We start from the raw sequence: 13,770 nt of genomic DNA on the forward strand, positions 1-13,770 counted from the left end.
ACCCCTGTGTAAATGTATGCACACATGTCTGAAGTCACCTTGGACAAAAGTGTCCACTAAAGGGCATATATTATTGTAGTTATCGGTTACAAAATTGGAAATTACATGCTTTGATTCACACATCCTATTGGAACTCCAATGATTTAGCATAACCTAAGCATTGATGATGTTTTTGGAAAGGGCAAAGGCTGAAAATCATGTTTTTGTGGAAGAAAATCAACGTGCATGAATCCAGGCAATGTTGAGGCAAAAATAATCCCCTTCTAAACTGAAATGATCTGTAGTTGAGACAGCTAATTGATATCAACTAAAATGGAGTAACGTTTTCACATTCACCAACATGGCAGACGTGTATACCCATTTTCTCCAATCGCATAGCAGGATTCTCCTCAGGGAGCACATCCGGTGGCGTTTCCTGTGTTTGTAAACTGAAAGAAATTGGAACTCGGGTGACGAGCCACGACAGACGAGTAAAATTAAAGGTAAATAACAAAAAACAACGTTTGAATATCACCAATGTTTTGTATGTTTAGTCGTGCATCAGACGGTATTTGCGAAATTCGGCCTCCGCCTCTAAGCAAAAAATAAGTGACACGACTTGAGTTAGCGTAGACAACAGGGGAGGGGGAGAACGTTCGCTAACTACAGTACGCATCGACCATTCCTATTTATCGCGAAATCTTGCTGTAACTGCTCAGTCTTGTGCGTCGTTTGATAGCAATCCTCGAACTGTTATTTTATCTCACTAGCTGTATTTATCCGGATCCGGATTAGCGATATCATATTTCGATTTTTAGATGGCAACTCAAGTTTGTACGATTTGATGTGCGTGGAGGCCAGCGGTAACGCCGTTATGTTAGCCCGAAACAGCTAGCTCGTATTCGCTCTGTTTTGTTTCCGTGAGTTATAAGGAAATACTTTCATTTTTTGGGTCAGTCAATTAAATATTACATCAAGTAGTATTTCTACCGTGACATATAACTAGCATGTTTTTCACACTACTTGGTCAATAACCTTGCCCCGTTAACGTTATCTAGCTGCAGTGCAGCCAGGGAAAATAGCCAGCTAACTTTACGATTTGTAATAATCTGTTATGATAATCAGCTGCTGGTGTATCAAGAGGTTGCTGATGCAGTGGTTCTAGTAGAGCACCTGCGAAATTACAAATATTTATGTAGTGTTAGCAATGGTTGGGAAAATATTGTTTTGAGGTTTTTCTTGGATCATTAGCTTGCCGGCTATGGGTGCCATTGGTTTCATTTGTAAAATGGTTTTCAATTATGTGGCTATGGGGTCGTTCCATATGATTCAAATCCCTTCCTGACTTGCACCCCTTTTGATTTGAACAAAACTTTCCATATATATTTGCCCATGGTGTATATATAAGTGGTCAGAAAGTGACTTATTGACCCTGAATGACAACGTTCAGGAGATGGCGGTGCTTAAATATCCAATGCATTCGTTTTTGCCAATATCAAATATTTTTTGGGGTAACGATTAAGTACCTTACTGTGATTGTTTTCAATTAAAATGTCCAAAAATAAAAATAGCTTCTTCGCAAAGAGCAATTTCTAAAGTAATACATTTGCTAGGATTGTCTGGGAGTGCTCTGAGTAGGGAGGAGAAAACTATCTGTTATTGGCAGAGAGGGTTGGAACTCTCTTATTGGTCTATGATCTCATTTTAACAGGCCAAAACTCCAACCAACCGAAATTTCAGGCAATCGTTTTAAGCAGCTCTTGTACTTAAAGGGCAGCATTGTCATCTTCACAGTATTATTCCAACCTCATAGTTTGGAAATGTATCTACGGGTTGGCCGACAACGTGACGACAATGACGTGCCCGGGTAGGCGTGCGTTATGATTTTAGATGGTCAGATAGCTAGCAACAACGACAAGAAGCTGCCTTGTGGGGAATCGTAGGTGGCTCCTTTCAGCTCATTGAATATTTATGCTGCAAGGCCAATATACCACAGCTAAGGGCTGTTCTTATTCAATATACCACAGCTAAGGGCTGTTCTTATTCAATATACCACAGCTAAGGGCTGTTCTTATGCAACGCGGAGTGCCTGGACACAGGCGTGGCCTTACATCAGAAATCCCCAAGATGCTTTATTGCTATTATAAACGGTTTACTGGTGTATTAAGCACAGTAAAAGTAACTGTTTATTCATAAACTAGGTGGTTCGAGCCCTCAATGACTATTGGCTGATAGCCGTGGTATATCAAATAATTTATTTTTACTGCTCAAATTACGTTGGTAACCAGTTTATAATAGCAATAAAGCATCTCGGGGTGTTGTGGTATATGGCCAATATACCACGGCTAAGGGCTGTATCCGGGAACTCTTGTTGTGCTTCAGAACAGCACTTAGGTGTGGTATATTGGCCATATACCACACCCCTCAGGCCTTAATGGTACCATGCTTTGAGGCGTTTTGACTGATGTCTATGCTAATATGACAAATTCGCTAACTAACCCAACAACTGTACAATGTATTTGAGATGAGTGCTCACTGCAAATGTGTTGGTTTTCAATGAACATTTGTAGACCAAATATAGTTTACATGTTGTCAAAAGTCTGTCTGTTTTGCCCCACCTGTTGGTTTTGTTGCTAAACAACCAACCCTTCTATTTAAAACGTAGACAAATCTAGTTTTTGACAGCAATTGGCCTTAACATGAACTCATTTTGCATGTCCCACCCTACAACGAAACCCATGTCTTAATCACTTAAACGGTTGAGATTGAAATCATTTGAAAGCTTATAAACAGGGTTGTCAAACTTTTGTTGTCTAATAAAATTGACATTTTAAGCTATACCGTTATGTTTTTTACGTGTCCCTATATACTGAACTAAAATATAAATGCAACATGAAACTTTTTTTTACTCAGTTACAGTTAATATAAGGAATTATGTCAATTGAAACAAATTCATTGGGCTATAATCTATGGTTTTCACATGACTGGGCAGGGGTGCCACCATGGGTGGTTCTTGGAATGTGGTAACACCCACTGGGGAGCAAGGCCCAGTCTCAGAAAGAGTTTTTACCCACAAAAGGGCTTTATTACAGATAGAAATACCCCCCCCCCCTTCAGATGATCCCGCAGGTGAAGCCGGATGTGGAGGTCCTGGGCTGACGTGGTCTGCGGTTGTGAGTCTGGTTGCTAAATTCTCTGGAGGCAGCTGATGGTAGAGAAATGAACATTCCATTCTCTGGCAACTTCTCTGGTGCACATTCCTGCAGTCAGCACACCAATTCCACGCTTCCTTAAAACTTGACATCTGTGGTGTTGTGTGACAGATCTGCACATTATAGAGTAGCCTTTTATTGTTACCAGCACAAGGTGCACCTCTGTAATGATCATGCTGTTTAATTAGCTTATTGATATGCCATACCTGTCAGGTGGATGGATTATCTAGGCAAATGGAAGAAATTCTCACTAACAGGGATGTAAACACATTTGTGCACACAATTTGAGAGAAATAAGCTTTTTGCACATATAGAACATTTCTGGGATTTTTATTTGTAGCAGCTCATGAAACATGGGACCAACACTTTACGGCCCAGTACATCACCGGGGCCAAGCTTCCTACCATCCAGGACCTCTATACCAGGCGGTGTCAGAGGAAAGCCCTAAAAATTGTCAGATTCCAGCCACCCAAGTCATAGACTGTTCTCTCTGCTATGGAACGGCAAGCGGTACCGGAGCGCTAAGTCTAGGTCCAAAAGGCTTCTTCACTGCTTCTACCCCCAAGCTATAAGATTTTTGAACAGATAATCAAATGGCTACCCAGACTATTTGCATTCAAATCAGGGTAGCCTAGTGGTTAGAGCGTTGCTCTAGTAACCGGAAGGTTGCAAGTTCAAACCCCCCGAGCTTTACAAATCTGTCGTTCTGCCACTGAACAGGCAGTTAACCCACTGTTCCTAGGCCGTCATTGAAAATAAGAATTTGTTCTTAACTGACTTGCCTAGTTAAATAAAGGTCAAATATATATATTTTTTAATCAACGTTTATTTGTCACATGCGCCAAATACAACAGGTGGTGCAGCCTTACAGTGAAATGCTTACTTACTAACCAATAGTGCAAAAAAGGTATTGCCATTGCCCCCCCCCCCTTTCTCATTTTACGCAGCTGCTACTCTGTTTATTATCTATGCATAGTCACTTTAGCTCTACTTACATGTACAAATTACCTCGACTAACCGGTGGCCCTGCACATTGACTCTGTTTATTTTGTTTATTTCATCTTTATTTAACCAGGTAGGCTAGTTGAGAACAAGTTCTCATTTACAACTGCGACCTGGCCAGGACTAGTGAGGTGACTAGTGAGATTTACCTGCTGGAGAGCGTGCTACGGGTGAGTTCTGCAATGGTGACCAGTGAGCTGAGATGAGGCAGGACTTTACTTAGCAAATACTTGTAGATGACCTGGAGCCAGTGGGTTTGGCGACGAGTATGAAGGAGGGCCAGCCAACAAGTGCGTAGAGGTTGCAGTGGTGGGTAGTAATGTGGGGCTTTGGTGACAAAACAGGTGGCACTGTGATAGACTGCATCCAATTTGTTGAGTAGAGTGTTGGAGGCTATTTTGTAAATGACATCGTCGAGGATCGGTAGGATGGTCAGTTTTACGAGGGTATGTTTGGCAGCATGAGTGAAGGAAGCTTTGTTGCGAAATAGGAAGCCGATTCTAGATTTAATTTTGGATTGGAGATGCTTAATGTAAGTCTGGAAGGAGAGTTTACAGTCTAACCAGACACCTAGGTATTTGTAGTTGTCCACATATTCTAAGTCAGAACCGGCCAGAGTAGTGATGCTAGACGGGCGGACAGGTGTGGACAGCGTTCGGTTGAAGAGCATGCATTTAGTTTGACTTGCATTTAAGAGCAGTTGGAGGTTACGGAAGGAGAGTTGTATGGCATTGACGCTCGTCTGGAGGTTAGTTAACAGTGTCCAAAGAAGGGCCAGAAGTATACAGAATGGTGTTGTCTGTGTAGAGGTGGATCAGAGAATCACCAGCAGCATCATTGATGTATACAAAGAAAAGAGGCGGCCCGTGAATTTAACCCTGTGGCACCCCCGATTTGACACACTGAACTCTATCAGAGAAGTAGTTAGTGAACTAGGCGACGCAATCATTTGAGAAACCAAGGCGGCTGAGTCTGCCGATAAGAATGTGGTGATTGACAGAGTCGAAAGCCTTGGCCAGGTTGAATACAGCTGCACAGTATTGTCTCTTATCGATGGCGGTTATGATATTGTTTAGGACCTTGAGCGTGGCTGAGGTGTGCCCATGACCAGCTCTGAAACCAGATTGCATAGCGGAGAAGGTACGGTGGGATTCGAAATGGTTCGTAATTTGTTTGTTAACTTGGCTTTCGAAAACCTTAGAAAGGCAGGGTAGGATAGATATAGGTCTGTAGCAATTTGGGTCTAGAGTGTCTCTACTTTGAAGAGGGGGATGACCACTGCTGCTTTCCAATCTTTGTGAATTTCAGACGATATGAGAGGTTGAACAGGCTAGTAATAGGGGTTGCAACATTTTCAGCAGATCATTTTAGAGAGGGTCCTGATCTGTACCGGTACCCCCTCTTTACTGGTATCCTGTATATAGCCTCGCTATTATTTTACCGCTATTATTTTACCGTTGATCTTTAATTATTTGTTACTTTTATTTTAAACATTTTACTTAAGACTTATTTTTCTTAACTGCATTGTAGAGGTCGACCGATTATGATTTTTCAATGCCGATACCGATTATTGGAGGACCAAAAATTAAATTAAAAGTGTTTTAATATAAAAAAAGTTATTTATTTTTAAAAATGACAATTGCAATAATACTGAATGAACACTTATTTTAACTTAAATATAAATATAATACATCAATAGAAATCAATTTAGCCTCAAACAAATAATGAAACATGTTCAATTTGGTTTAAATAATGCAAAAACAAAAGTGTTGGAGAAGAAAGTAAAAGTGCATTATGTGCCATGTAAAATAAGCTAACGTTTCAGTGCCTTGCTCAGAACATGAGAACATACGAAAGCTGTTGGTTCCTTTTGACATGAGACTTCAATATTCCAGGGTAAGAGGTTATAGGTTGTAGTTAATATAGTATTTATAGGACTATTTCTCCATACCATTTGTATTTCATATACCTTTGACTATTGGATGTTCTTAAAGGCACCACAGTATTGCCAGTGTAACAGTATAGCTTCCGTCCCTCTCCTCGCCCCTACCTGGGCTACGAGCCTGCTGCTGCCTACCATCGCTCAGTTAGACTGCTCTATCAAAGCATAGACTTAATTATAACATAACACACAGAAATACGAGCCTTTGGTCATTAATATGGTCAAATCCAGAAACTACCATTTCAAAAACTAAACGTTTATTATTTCAGTGAAATACGAATCCGTTCAGTATTTTATCTAACGGGTGCCATCTCTTAAGTCTAAATATTCTTGTTACATTGAAAAACCTTCAATATTATGTCATAATTCCGTAAAATTCTGGAAAATTAGTTCGCAATGAGCCAGGCTGCCCAAACTGTTGCATATACCCTGACTCTGCGTGCAATGACACAATTTCATCTGGTTAATATTGCATGGTAACCTGGATTTGTTTTAGCTAAATATGCAGGTTTAAAAATATATACTTCTGTGTATTGATTTTAAGAAAGGCATTGGTGTTTATAGTTAGGTACAGTCTTCCAACGATTGTGCTTTTTTCGCAAATGTGCTTCTGTTATATCATCCCCCAGCGTTGCATCGATTATATGCAATGAAGGACACGCTAGATAAACTAGTAATATCATCAACCATGTGTAGTTATAACTAGTGATTATGATTGATTCTTTTTTATAAGATAAGTTTAATGCTAGCTAGCAACTTACCTTGGCTTACTGCATTCCCGTAACAGGCAGGCTCCTCGTGGAGTGCAATGAGGCAGGTGGTTAGAGCGGTGGACTAGTTAACTGCAAGGTTGCAAGATTGGATCCCCCGAGCTGACAATGTGAAAATCTGTCATTCTGCCCCTGAACCAGGCAGTTAACCCACCGTTCCTAGGCCGTAATTAATTGGCCATTCCGATTAATCGGTCGACCTCTCCTGCAATTGTTGGTTAAGGGCTTGTAAGTAAGCATTTCACTGTAAGGTGAACTTGTTATATTTGGTGTATGTGACATAAAATATTTTTGAAATGTTGTTTATATTTTTGTTCAGTGTGTGTTGTAGCGAAGACCCTATATGACATAATCCGAGTTGGTTGTTGTGCCTGCCATTAGTTGAGACGCAGTATACTCTTGAATACAGGGTGGGCCAGTGTCATGTTTGGGCTGATAGATTGACTCAAATGTGTATGAAGTTGACATTCCAACTTTCAAATGTTACCACAAAGATGGTTGGAGGTCCACCCATCATAGAATGTTGATTTGAGTGGGAATATCCGTTATAATTTACATTTTTCGATCTTTCATAGGAAACCTATTGAAATCTTAAATAGAAATGGATAATAGAATAGACAAACCCATTCAAGTTGACATTTGACAGTGGGTGGAGCGGCGTCCATATTTCTGGCACTACTTGGAAGTTTATAGTTTCAATACAATTTAAATGTCAATGCTGTATCAGCTAAATTTCAGGTCTCTAAAGAGAGTGGTCCAGTTTAGGAATTAATTTCTATGTTTGCAATGACACCCACCCTGTATTCAAGAGTATACTGTCTCAACCAATGACGGGCACAATACAAACACTTAAGATGATGTCAAATGGGGTCGAAGCTACAACATTTGTGAAAATTATAAATGTAATAAAGCTTTATTTTATTTAAGTTTTTACGTTTTTCAAGATATCAGACTATTTTGAAAACCCGGATTTGTAAGCTTTGAAATGATATCAACCGTTAATTGTTTTCAGTGATGAAGACATGGACGTCTCATGGTATGGTGGGGTATGCAAAATCGGTCGACTTTGAGCACCTCGCTCAATGTTTTGGCACTTTCTGAATACTTGAATACTTTTTCTACCATGGATAAACATGTATGAAAGGTTTTGTTCAAATCAAAAGGGGTGCAGTCAGAAAGTGATTAAAATCATGTGGGGGTTGATACTTGCAGTATCAGTCATTTCTTTGTACCAAATTTATTGTATATTTATTGTGGTCACACCTGTTCAACAGCTAGCTAACGTTAGCTATGCTTATGTACACAATTGCTATTGTTCTGTATTGGAATTGCTTGAGAATCCCATTTTGGGTATTAGCTAGCTAAATGTGTTGTGTTGGTGTGACTCTTGAGCGGTTCTTTCAAAATCTTAATTCATAGCCAAGTGACCAAAGGGTTATCCTACGAAGCAGTTATGAAAAGTTAGCGAGGTAACTTTGGTCAACTCTTGAGTTTAACTCAGGATAACGTAAGAAGGTAAGAAGCTAACATAAGGATAACGTAAGAAGGTGGCTTACCTTTTTAGCCAGGTACATTTCTATGGCAACAAATCCTTCAGAACTAACCTGCTCCGGGGCACGCTAACTCCACTTCTTGAAGTGACTGAGCCACAAGTTGAGGACCATAAAATCAGATTCCCTCCCTCTTGCAAATATTGTCGTTATCCCCTTCATTTGAGGATTTTAAATATTTTATTAACCAAATGTTTGTTAAAAATAATGTTAATGTCACATTACACATTTAGTAATGACAGAATGCATTTTAAACTTCACGCACAAACTTGTTTGTGTGACTTGATTATTTTGTCATTAGGAGTGGGAGGGGGGCTTGTAGTTGTGCATTGATAAGCACACAAGTCGCCATTTAACAATAAGTAGTAATAAAATAAAGACAGCACTTCTAAAAGCCTATTTCACACCATAGCCTGCTACATTTGCAAGATAACTTTTCTTTCATTTTGATTTCGGCACATATGAAATTGTGGCATTGACTCGCCCATGGATTGATGTTACAGCATTGTGTCATTTAAGATTTTGGCGTTCGACAAGCCAAGTGCTACATGCTTGCGCAGTTACAAGCCTGCTTGAGTTAGTGGAAGGCGGGCGAGCGATATGCACCGTTGTAATACAGATGAAGCCTGAGATGGAATGTGATGCTAACTGAAGCTGGCTAGCTTTAGAAAATCCTGAGTAGATCTAGCTTGCTTTGTAGGATACCCCTTTGGTGACAAAGGCAAACAAGGAGTTAACCAAAGGACTGTCTACAGTTATTATGGGGATGCTTGTTTTTGAGTAAGAATTGGGTGTTGTGTGATTTGGAGTAGTTACAATTTGATTCACTGCAGGTTTTAGCGTTAAATTATTTTATTTTTAAATTATTATTGAATGCGTTTTCATGTTTTGTCCACATCGTCCTCTTCTTCAGTTTTAGTGCTAGATGAGTGAGGTGGGTGTGGCCTCCCATCAGACTGACCATCCTGATTGACGGATTCCTGGATGACCTTGTCCCTGCCCCCGTCCCCGCCCTCACATACACCGTTCCCACTGCAATGTCACATCTGCCCAGCAGCTCAGTCCGCGATCATATGAAATGGGTTTGTTTTCCAACAAAAAATATAACATTTCTACAACCAACATGCCAACAATTAGGCTACATTTATCTTTTGTCACTCAGGATGTTGTCGTCATAAAAGGTGCTGTGTTTGAAAAACTATTTAATATATTTGATTGTGTTTCATACTGTTTCTGGTGTAGCTAACTCAGCCTCTGGAAGTCTTGAGTTTTTGTTTTCTACTTTGTTTAGCTCCTCTACACCCAGACTGGTTGTATTTGTACAGTGAGCTCCGAACGTATTGGAACAGTGACACATGTTGTTTGAGCTTTGTACTTCAACTCAATGACTGAGGTTAAAGTGCAGACTGTCAGCTTTAATTTTCATCCATATTGGGTTAACCAGTTATAATTACAGCACTTTTTGTACATATCATCTGTTATCATAACAGATGATAACAGATTGACCTGAAGAAGCGCAGAATAATGAGTGAAAGTTAGACGCACAAATATATCATACCTCCCCTGTTATTGTAATGGTGGGAGGTTAGCATGTCTTGGGGGTATTATATTTGTGCGTCTAACTTTGGGACCAAATATGAAACTTTTTACTACTTTATACACAAGTAAATTTGTCCCAAATACTTATGGTCCCCTAAAATGGGGAGAACTAGGCACAAAAAGTGCTGTAATTTCTAAACGGTTCACTCTAATATAGAAGAAAATGCCCTTTAAAATAAAGTGGACAGTCTGCTCTTTAACCTCATAGTCATTGTATTATTTCAAATCTAAAGTGTTGGAGTACAGAGCCAAAACAACAAATGAGTTGACTGTGTATTTTCTAAATGTCTGATAGTGGATTTTTCCTGACTCGGGCTTGGTTCTGTTCCCAGGCAGGGTTGCTTGGCTGTGAGGCTGTTCTCTCAAGTATGGCCCTGATGCAGGCCAGCTCCATGGCCGGTCCGCCAAAGAAGATGATGGCTCCGCTCGGACATGGACCACCGCCCCAGAGGGATGGCCCTGACCGCGGTCCTCAGAGTCACATGATCCTGCCATCTGGAATGAGCTGTCCACCCCTGGTTAGGAGGCGCCGGGGCACTGCAGAGGGGGAGGAGGGGACTTTGTTGTTTGTCATTGTCACTCGCTGAAAGAACAACAAATGAGAAATTATTGCATTGGCTAAGGTCTCAGCAGTAACTTGCATTTATGTAGGTCAAGCACTTTCTTACTGTTGGCTGCTAATATACCTAAATCATAGTCTTCAGTAATGATTTAAAGAGGCTGCCAGATATGTACAGCAATTGAAAAGTAGGCATGAAGGGAGGTTACCTTCTGTCTTTTGACAAGGCTTTTTTAAATTTTTACGCTTATTATTATTAGTTTCCCAGCATAATCCCATAAAGAATTCTAAACAATCCTGTCCTTCACGTTTTATTTTATTTACAAAGCAAGGAATATATTCTTGTTTTATTTCTGTACGGTAATTCCTATTTGTACGTTTCAGGCTATCAAAAAAAGTCCAGTCAGGCTGACTCAAAGCCCTCTCTCTCTTGTCTGTGCACCCCAGCTTATCCGGAAGGAGGGCGACTTCCACACCCCCCGCCTGCTGGACGAGAAGGAAATGAGGGCCAATGAAGACATGCAGCTGAAAAAGAAGAACAGGAAGTCAGGAACGCCCTGTAAAGTGAGAGAGCAAGACGGGAGGGGAGGGAAGGTCAGTGCCTCTGAATTTCTTAAGCAAAATTGACTTTTTTCTGTGTTTCCGAGGGATTGTGTTATAAAAACAGACTGAAAGTGTGTTTGTGTGCACGTCTGTGGGCGTTTGGTTCTCTGTGTGCTTCTATGTGTATAAGACTGACTTTTGTCTCTAGCTGAGTTGGTGCCTTTGAGTGCACATATTTTGTTTGTGTGGGGGGAGGAGTAGAGAGGAGATGGGGTTCTCTGGAGAGGAAAGAGGGGGAGGGGAACAACTGTTATTGTGTGAGAGAGGGGGAGCAGTAACATATGGGTGTGGGAGGGGTTAACCCTTCTCTAGGTTTTGGGTACTTTGTCATTTAAATGGCCAAAATGGTCACCTCTTTTAAAAAAATTTTTTTTACATGGAGCTAGAAATAATGTATTACCTTTTTAACCCAGACTAGTTGGACAGTACTAGCTTTTCTCATACTGAATAAACCAATGAATCATACATTTCCTTCTATACAAAAGTGAAGTCCAACTTGTAGTGATGATTTAGTAGATGTGTATCTTTGAATTTTTGTCTGTGTGGTGTATTTAGGCCTACAATTCTTTTTGACGAGCCTCTATTCTGTCCTATCCTGCATAGGTGGTTGTTGTGGATGAGAATGGTAACTGTCCAATATCTAAAGTGCAGAAAAACTTCATCTGCAATCATTGTTATGGCGCATTTAGGAGTGGATATCACCTGAAGAGACACATCCTCATTCATACAGGTATGTGTCAAGACCACAATGGCCAGCTAACTTCTGGAGGTTCTCCATTACCAGTTAGGGATATGTTTAAAATGCCTGGCTAATACAGTTAGAAAATACATAAGGCCAGCAGAAACACCAGTTTGGATTAAGTGACTGGTGTTTTTAAGAATATGAGATGGCCTCCTTGTCTAGTGTCAGATTTTCATTCACCGTTTTTGGTGTTCTCTGTGGGAACCTTTCACTAAAATTGGTACTCTTCGATTTAGGGGAGAAGCCGTACGCTTGTGGCATATGTGACATGAGATTTATTCAGCGTTACCACCTGGAGAGACACAGCCTGATTCACACGGGTATGCGTCCTCTTACCATACCCATCTTTATCTAAACAGGCTACATCTGTAGTGCTGCACTGGAACCCCAGTATAAAGGTGTTTCAGTGTTTGTCATTTGGACAGTAATTTCCAGCAAAGCTCACACTTCCTTTCACCTCAACTATATGAAGGAGAGGGGTTATCATCACATATGTTCAAATGGTTCCCCCAACACCAGTGAGAGTACAAATGAAAGGTCTGCTTGGTACAAATGTTTATAGATTGTGCAGCCTTCTGTGGTCAAAGGTCCCAGTTTTAGGACAATGTTGCTTTATCTAGGTGAAGATGTTGCAAGTTACCAGTAGCTGTCTGTTTGCAGTATGTTATTTTGAATAGAATTTACAGCATGGATATCAAGAAACTATTAGTTAGGGCGGCAGGGTAGTTTGGGGTGGCAGGGTAGCCTAGTGGTGGCAGGGTAGCCTAGTGGTTAGAGCGTTGGACTAGTAACCGGAAGGTTGCAAGTTCAAACCTGACAAGCTGACAAGGTACAAATCTGTCGTTCTGCCCCTGAACAGGCAGTTGACCCACTGTTCCTAGGCCGTCATTGGAAATAAGAATTTGTTCTTAACTGACTTGCCTAGTTAAATAAAGGTAAAATAAAAGCTATGATTTTCTGAGATATTAAGTCTTGGTAAGTAAACTATTTGACGAGTGGCCTGCATCTCTTAAATTGGAAAAGAAAACTATGCTTTCCAACTTTGCATTTTTTTTGTTGAAATAAACTATTTGCTTTAGATTCTAGTCATATTGTTTTGTGGTATTTTCGTTTGATCAAAATCAAAATCCAGATACATTTTGTACTTAAAAGGTTTTCTAGGTTTACATCCAATTGGCGACAGATTTTCATGAGAATATAAAAAAAACATCAGCATAAACATAATATGCACATTTTCCCAACAGAGATGTTTTCATGTACCAAATAAAATAAATAAAAGTTAAATGGGTTTCCATTGCATTTTCAACACTACTGATGGTTTTCTCACCAAAAATGTTCCATTATATAGCAAGTGTGCCCCATCTGGTATTGGTATTTAGCAACGTATAGCCTAAATCAGTGGTTCCCAAACTTTTAATAGTCCCGTACCCCTTCAAACATTCAACCTCCAGCTGCGTACCCCCTCTAGCACCAGGGTCAGCGTGCACTCAAATGTTTTTTTGCCATCATTGTAAGCCTGCCACACACACACACTATACAATCCATTTATTAAACATAAGAATGAGTGAGTGTTTTTGTCACAACCCGGCTTGTGGGAAGTGACAAAGAGCTCTTATAGGACCAGGGCACAAATAATAATATAATAATAATCAATCATTTTGCTAATAACCATCTTACATATTAAACCTTATTTGTACATCGAAATACACCTGTGGTGAGTTAATCACAATTGAATGAGAAGGGTGTTCTTGAAAGGATGCACATAACTTTGCAATTTCGGGTTGTATTGGAGAGAGTCTGTCTTAAATCCTT

At 40.2% G+C, this 13,770-nt stretch overlaps 1 protein-coding gene across 50 annotated transcripts in view; it reads left to right on the top strand.

Annotated features, from left to right (window-relative positions):
- Positions 1-325: 325 nt before the first annotated feature.
- Positions 326-13,770, top strand: part of LOC124031211 (gastrula zinc finger protein XlCGF58.1-like) — a 39,951-nt gene continuing 26,506 nt past the window's right edge. For 41 of the 50 annotated variants that reach the window (XM_046342185.1, XM_046342197.1, XM_046342193.1 and 38 more), the window contains exons 1-6: positions 326-482; positions 9,369-9,537; positions 10,387-10,572; positions 11,061-11,207; positions 11,820-11,946; positions 12,195-12,278. In XM_046342185.1, the coding sequence (XP_046198141.1) occupies positions 9,493-9,537; positions 10,387-10,572; positions 11,061-11,207; positions 11,820-11,946; positions 12,195-12,278 (589 nt within the window). In that variant the 5' untranslated portion in view covers positions 326-482; positions 9,369-9,492. Of the gene's footprint in view, positions 483-634; positions 932-4,266; positions 4,364-9,368; positions 9,538-10,386; positions 10,573-11,060; positions 11,208-11,819; positions 11,947-12,194; positions 12,279-13,770 lie in introns of those variants that run through there. The other 9 variants (XM_046342191.1, XM_046342208.1, XM_046342219.1 and 6 more) reach the window with 5 other exon arrangements.

Source organism: Oncorhynchus gorbuscha, linkage group LG03 (assembly GCF_021184085.1).
Source record: "Oncorhynchus gorbuscha isolate QuinsamMale2020 ecotype Even-year linkage group LG03, OgorEven_v1.0, whole genome shotgun sequence".
Lineage (NCBI taxonomy): Eukaryota > Metazoa > Chordata > Actinopteri > Salmoniformes > Salmonidae > Oncorhynchus > Oncorhynchus gorbuscha.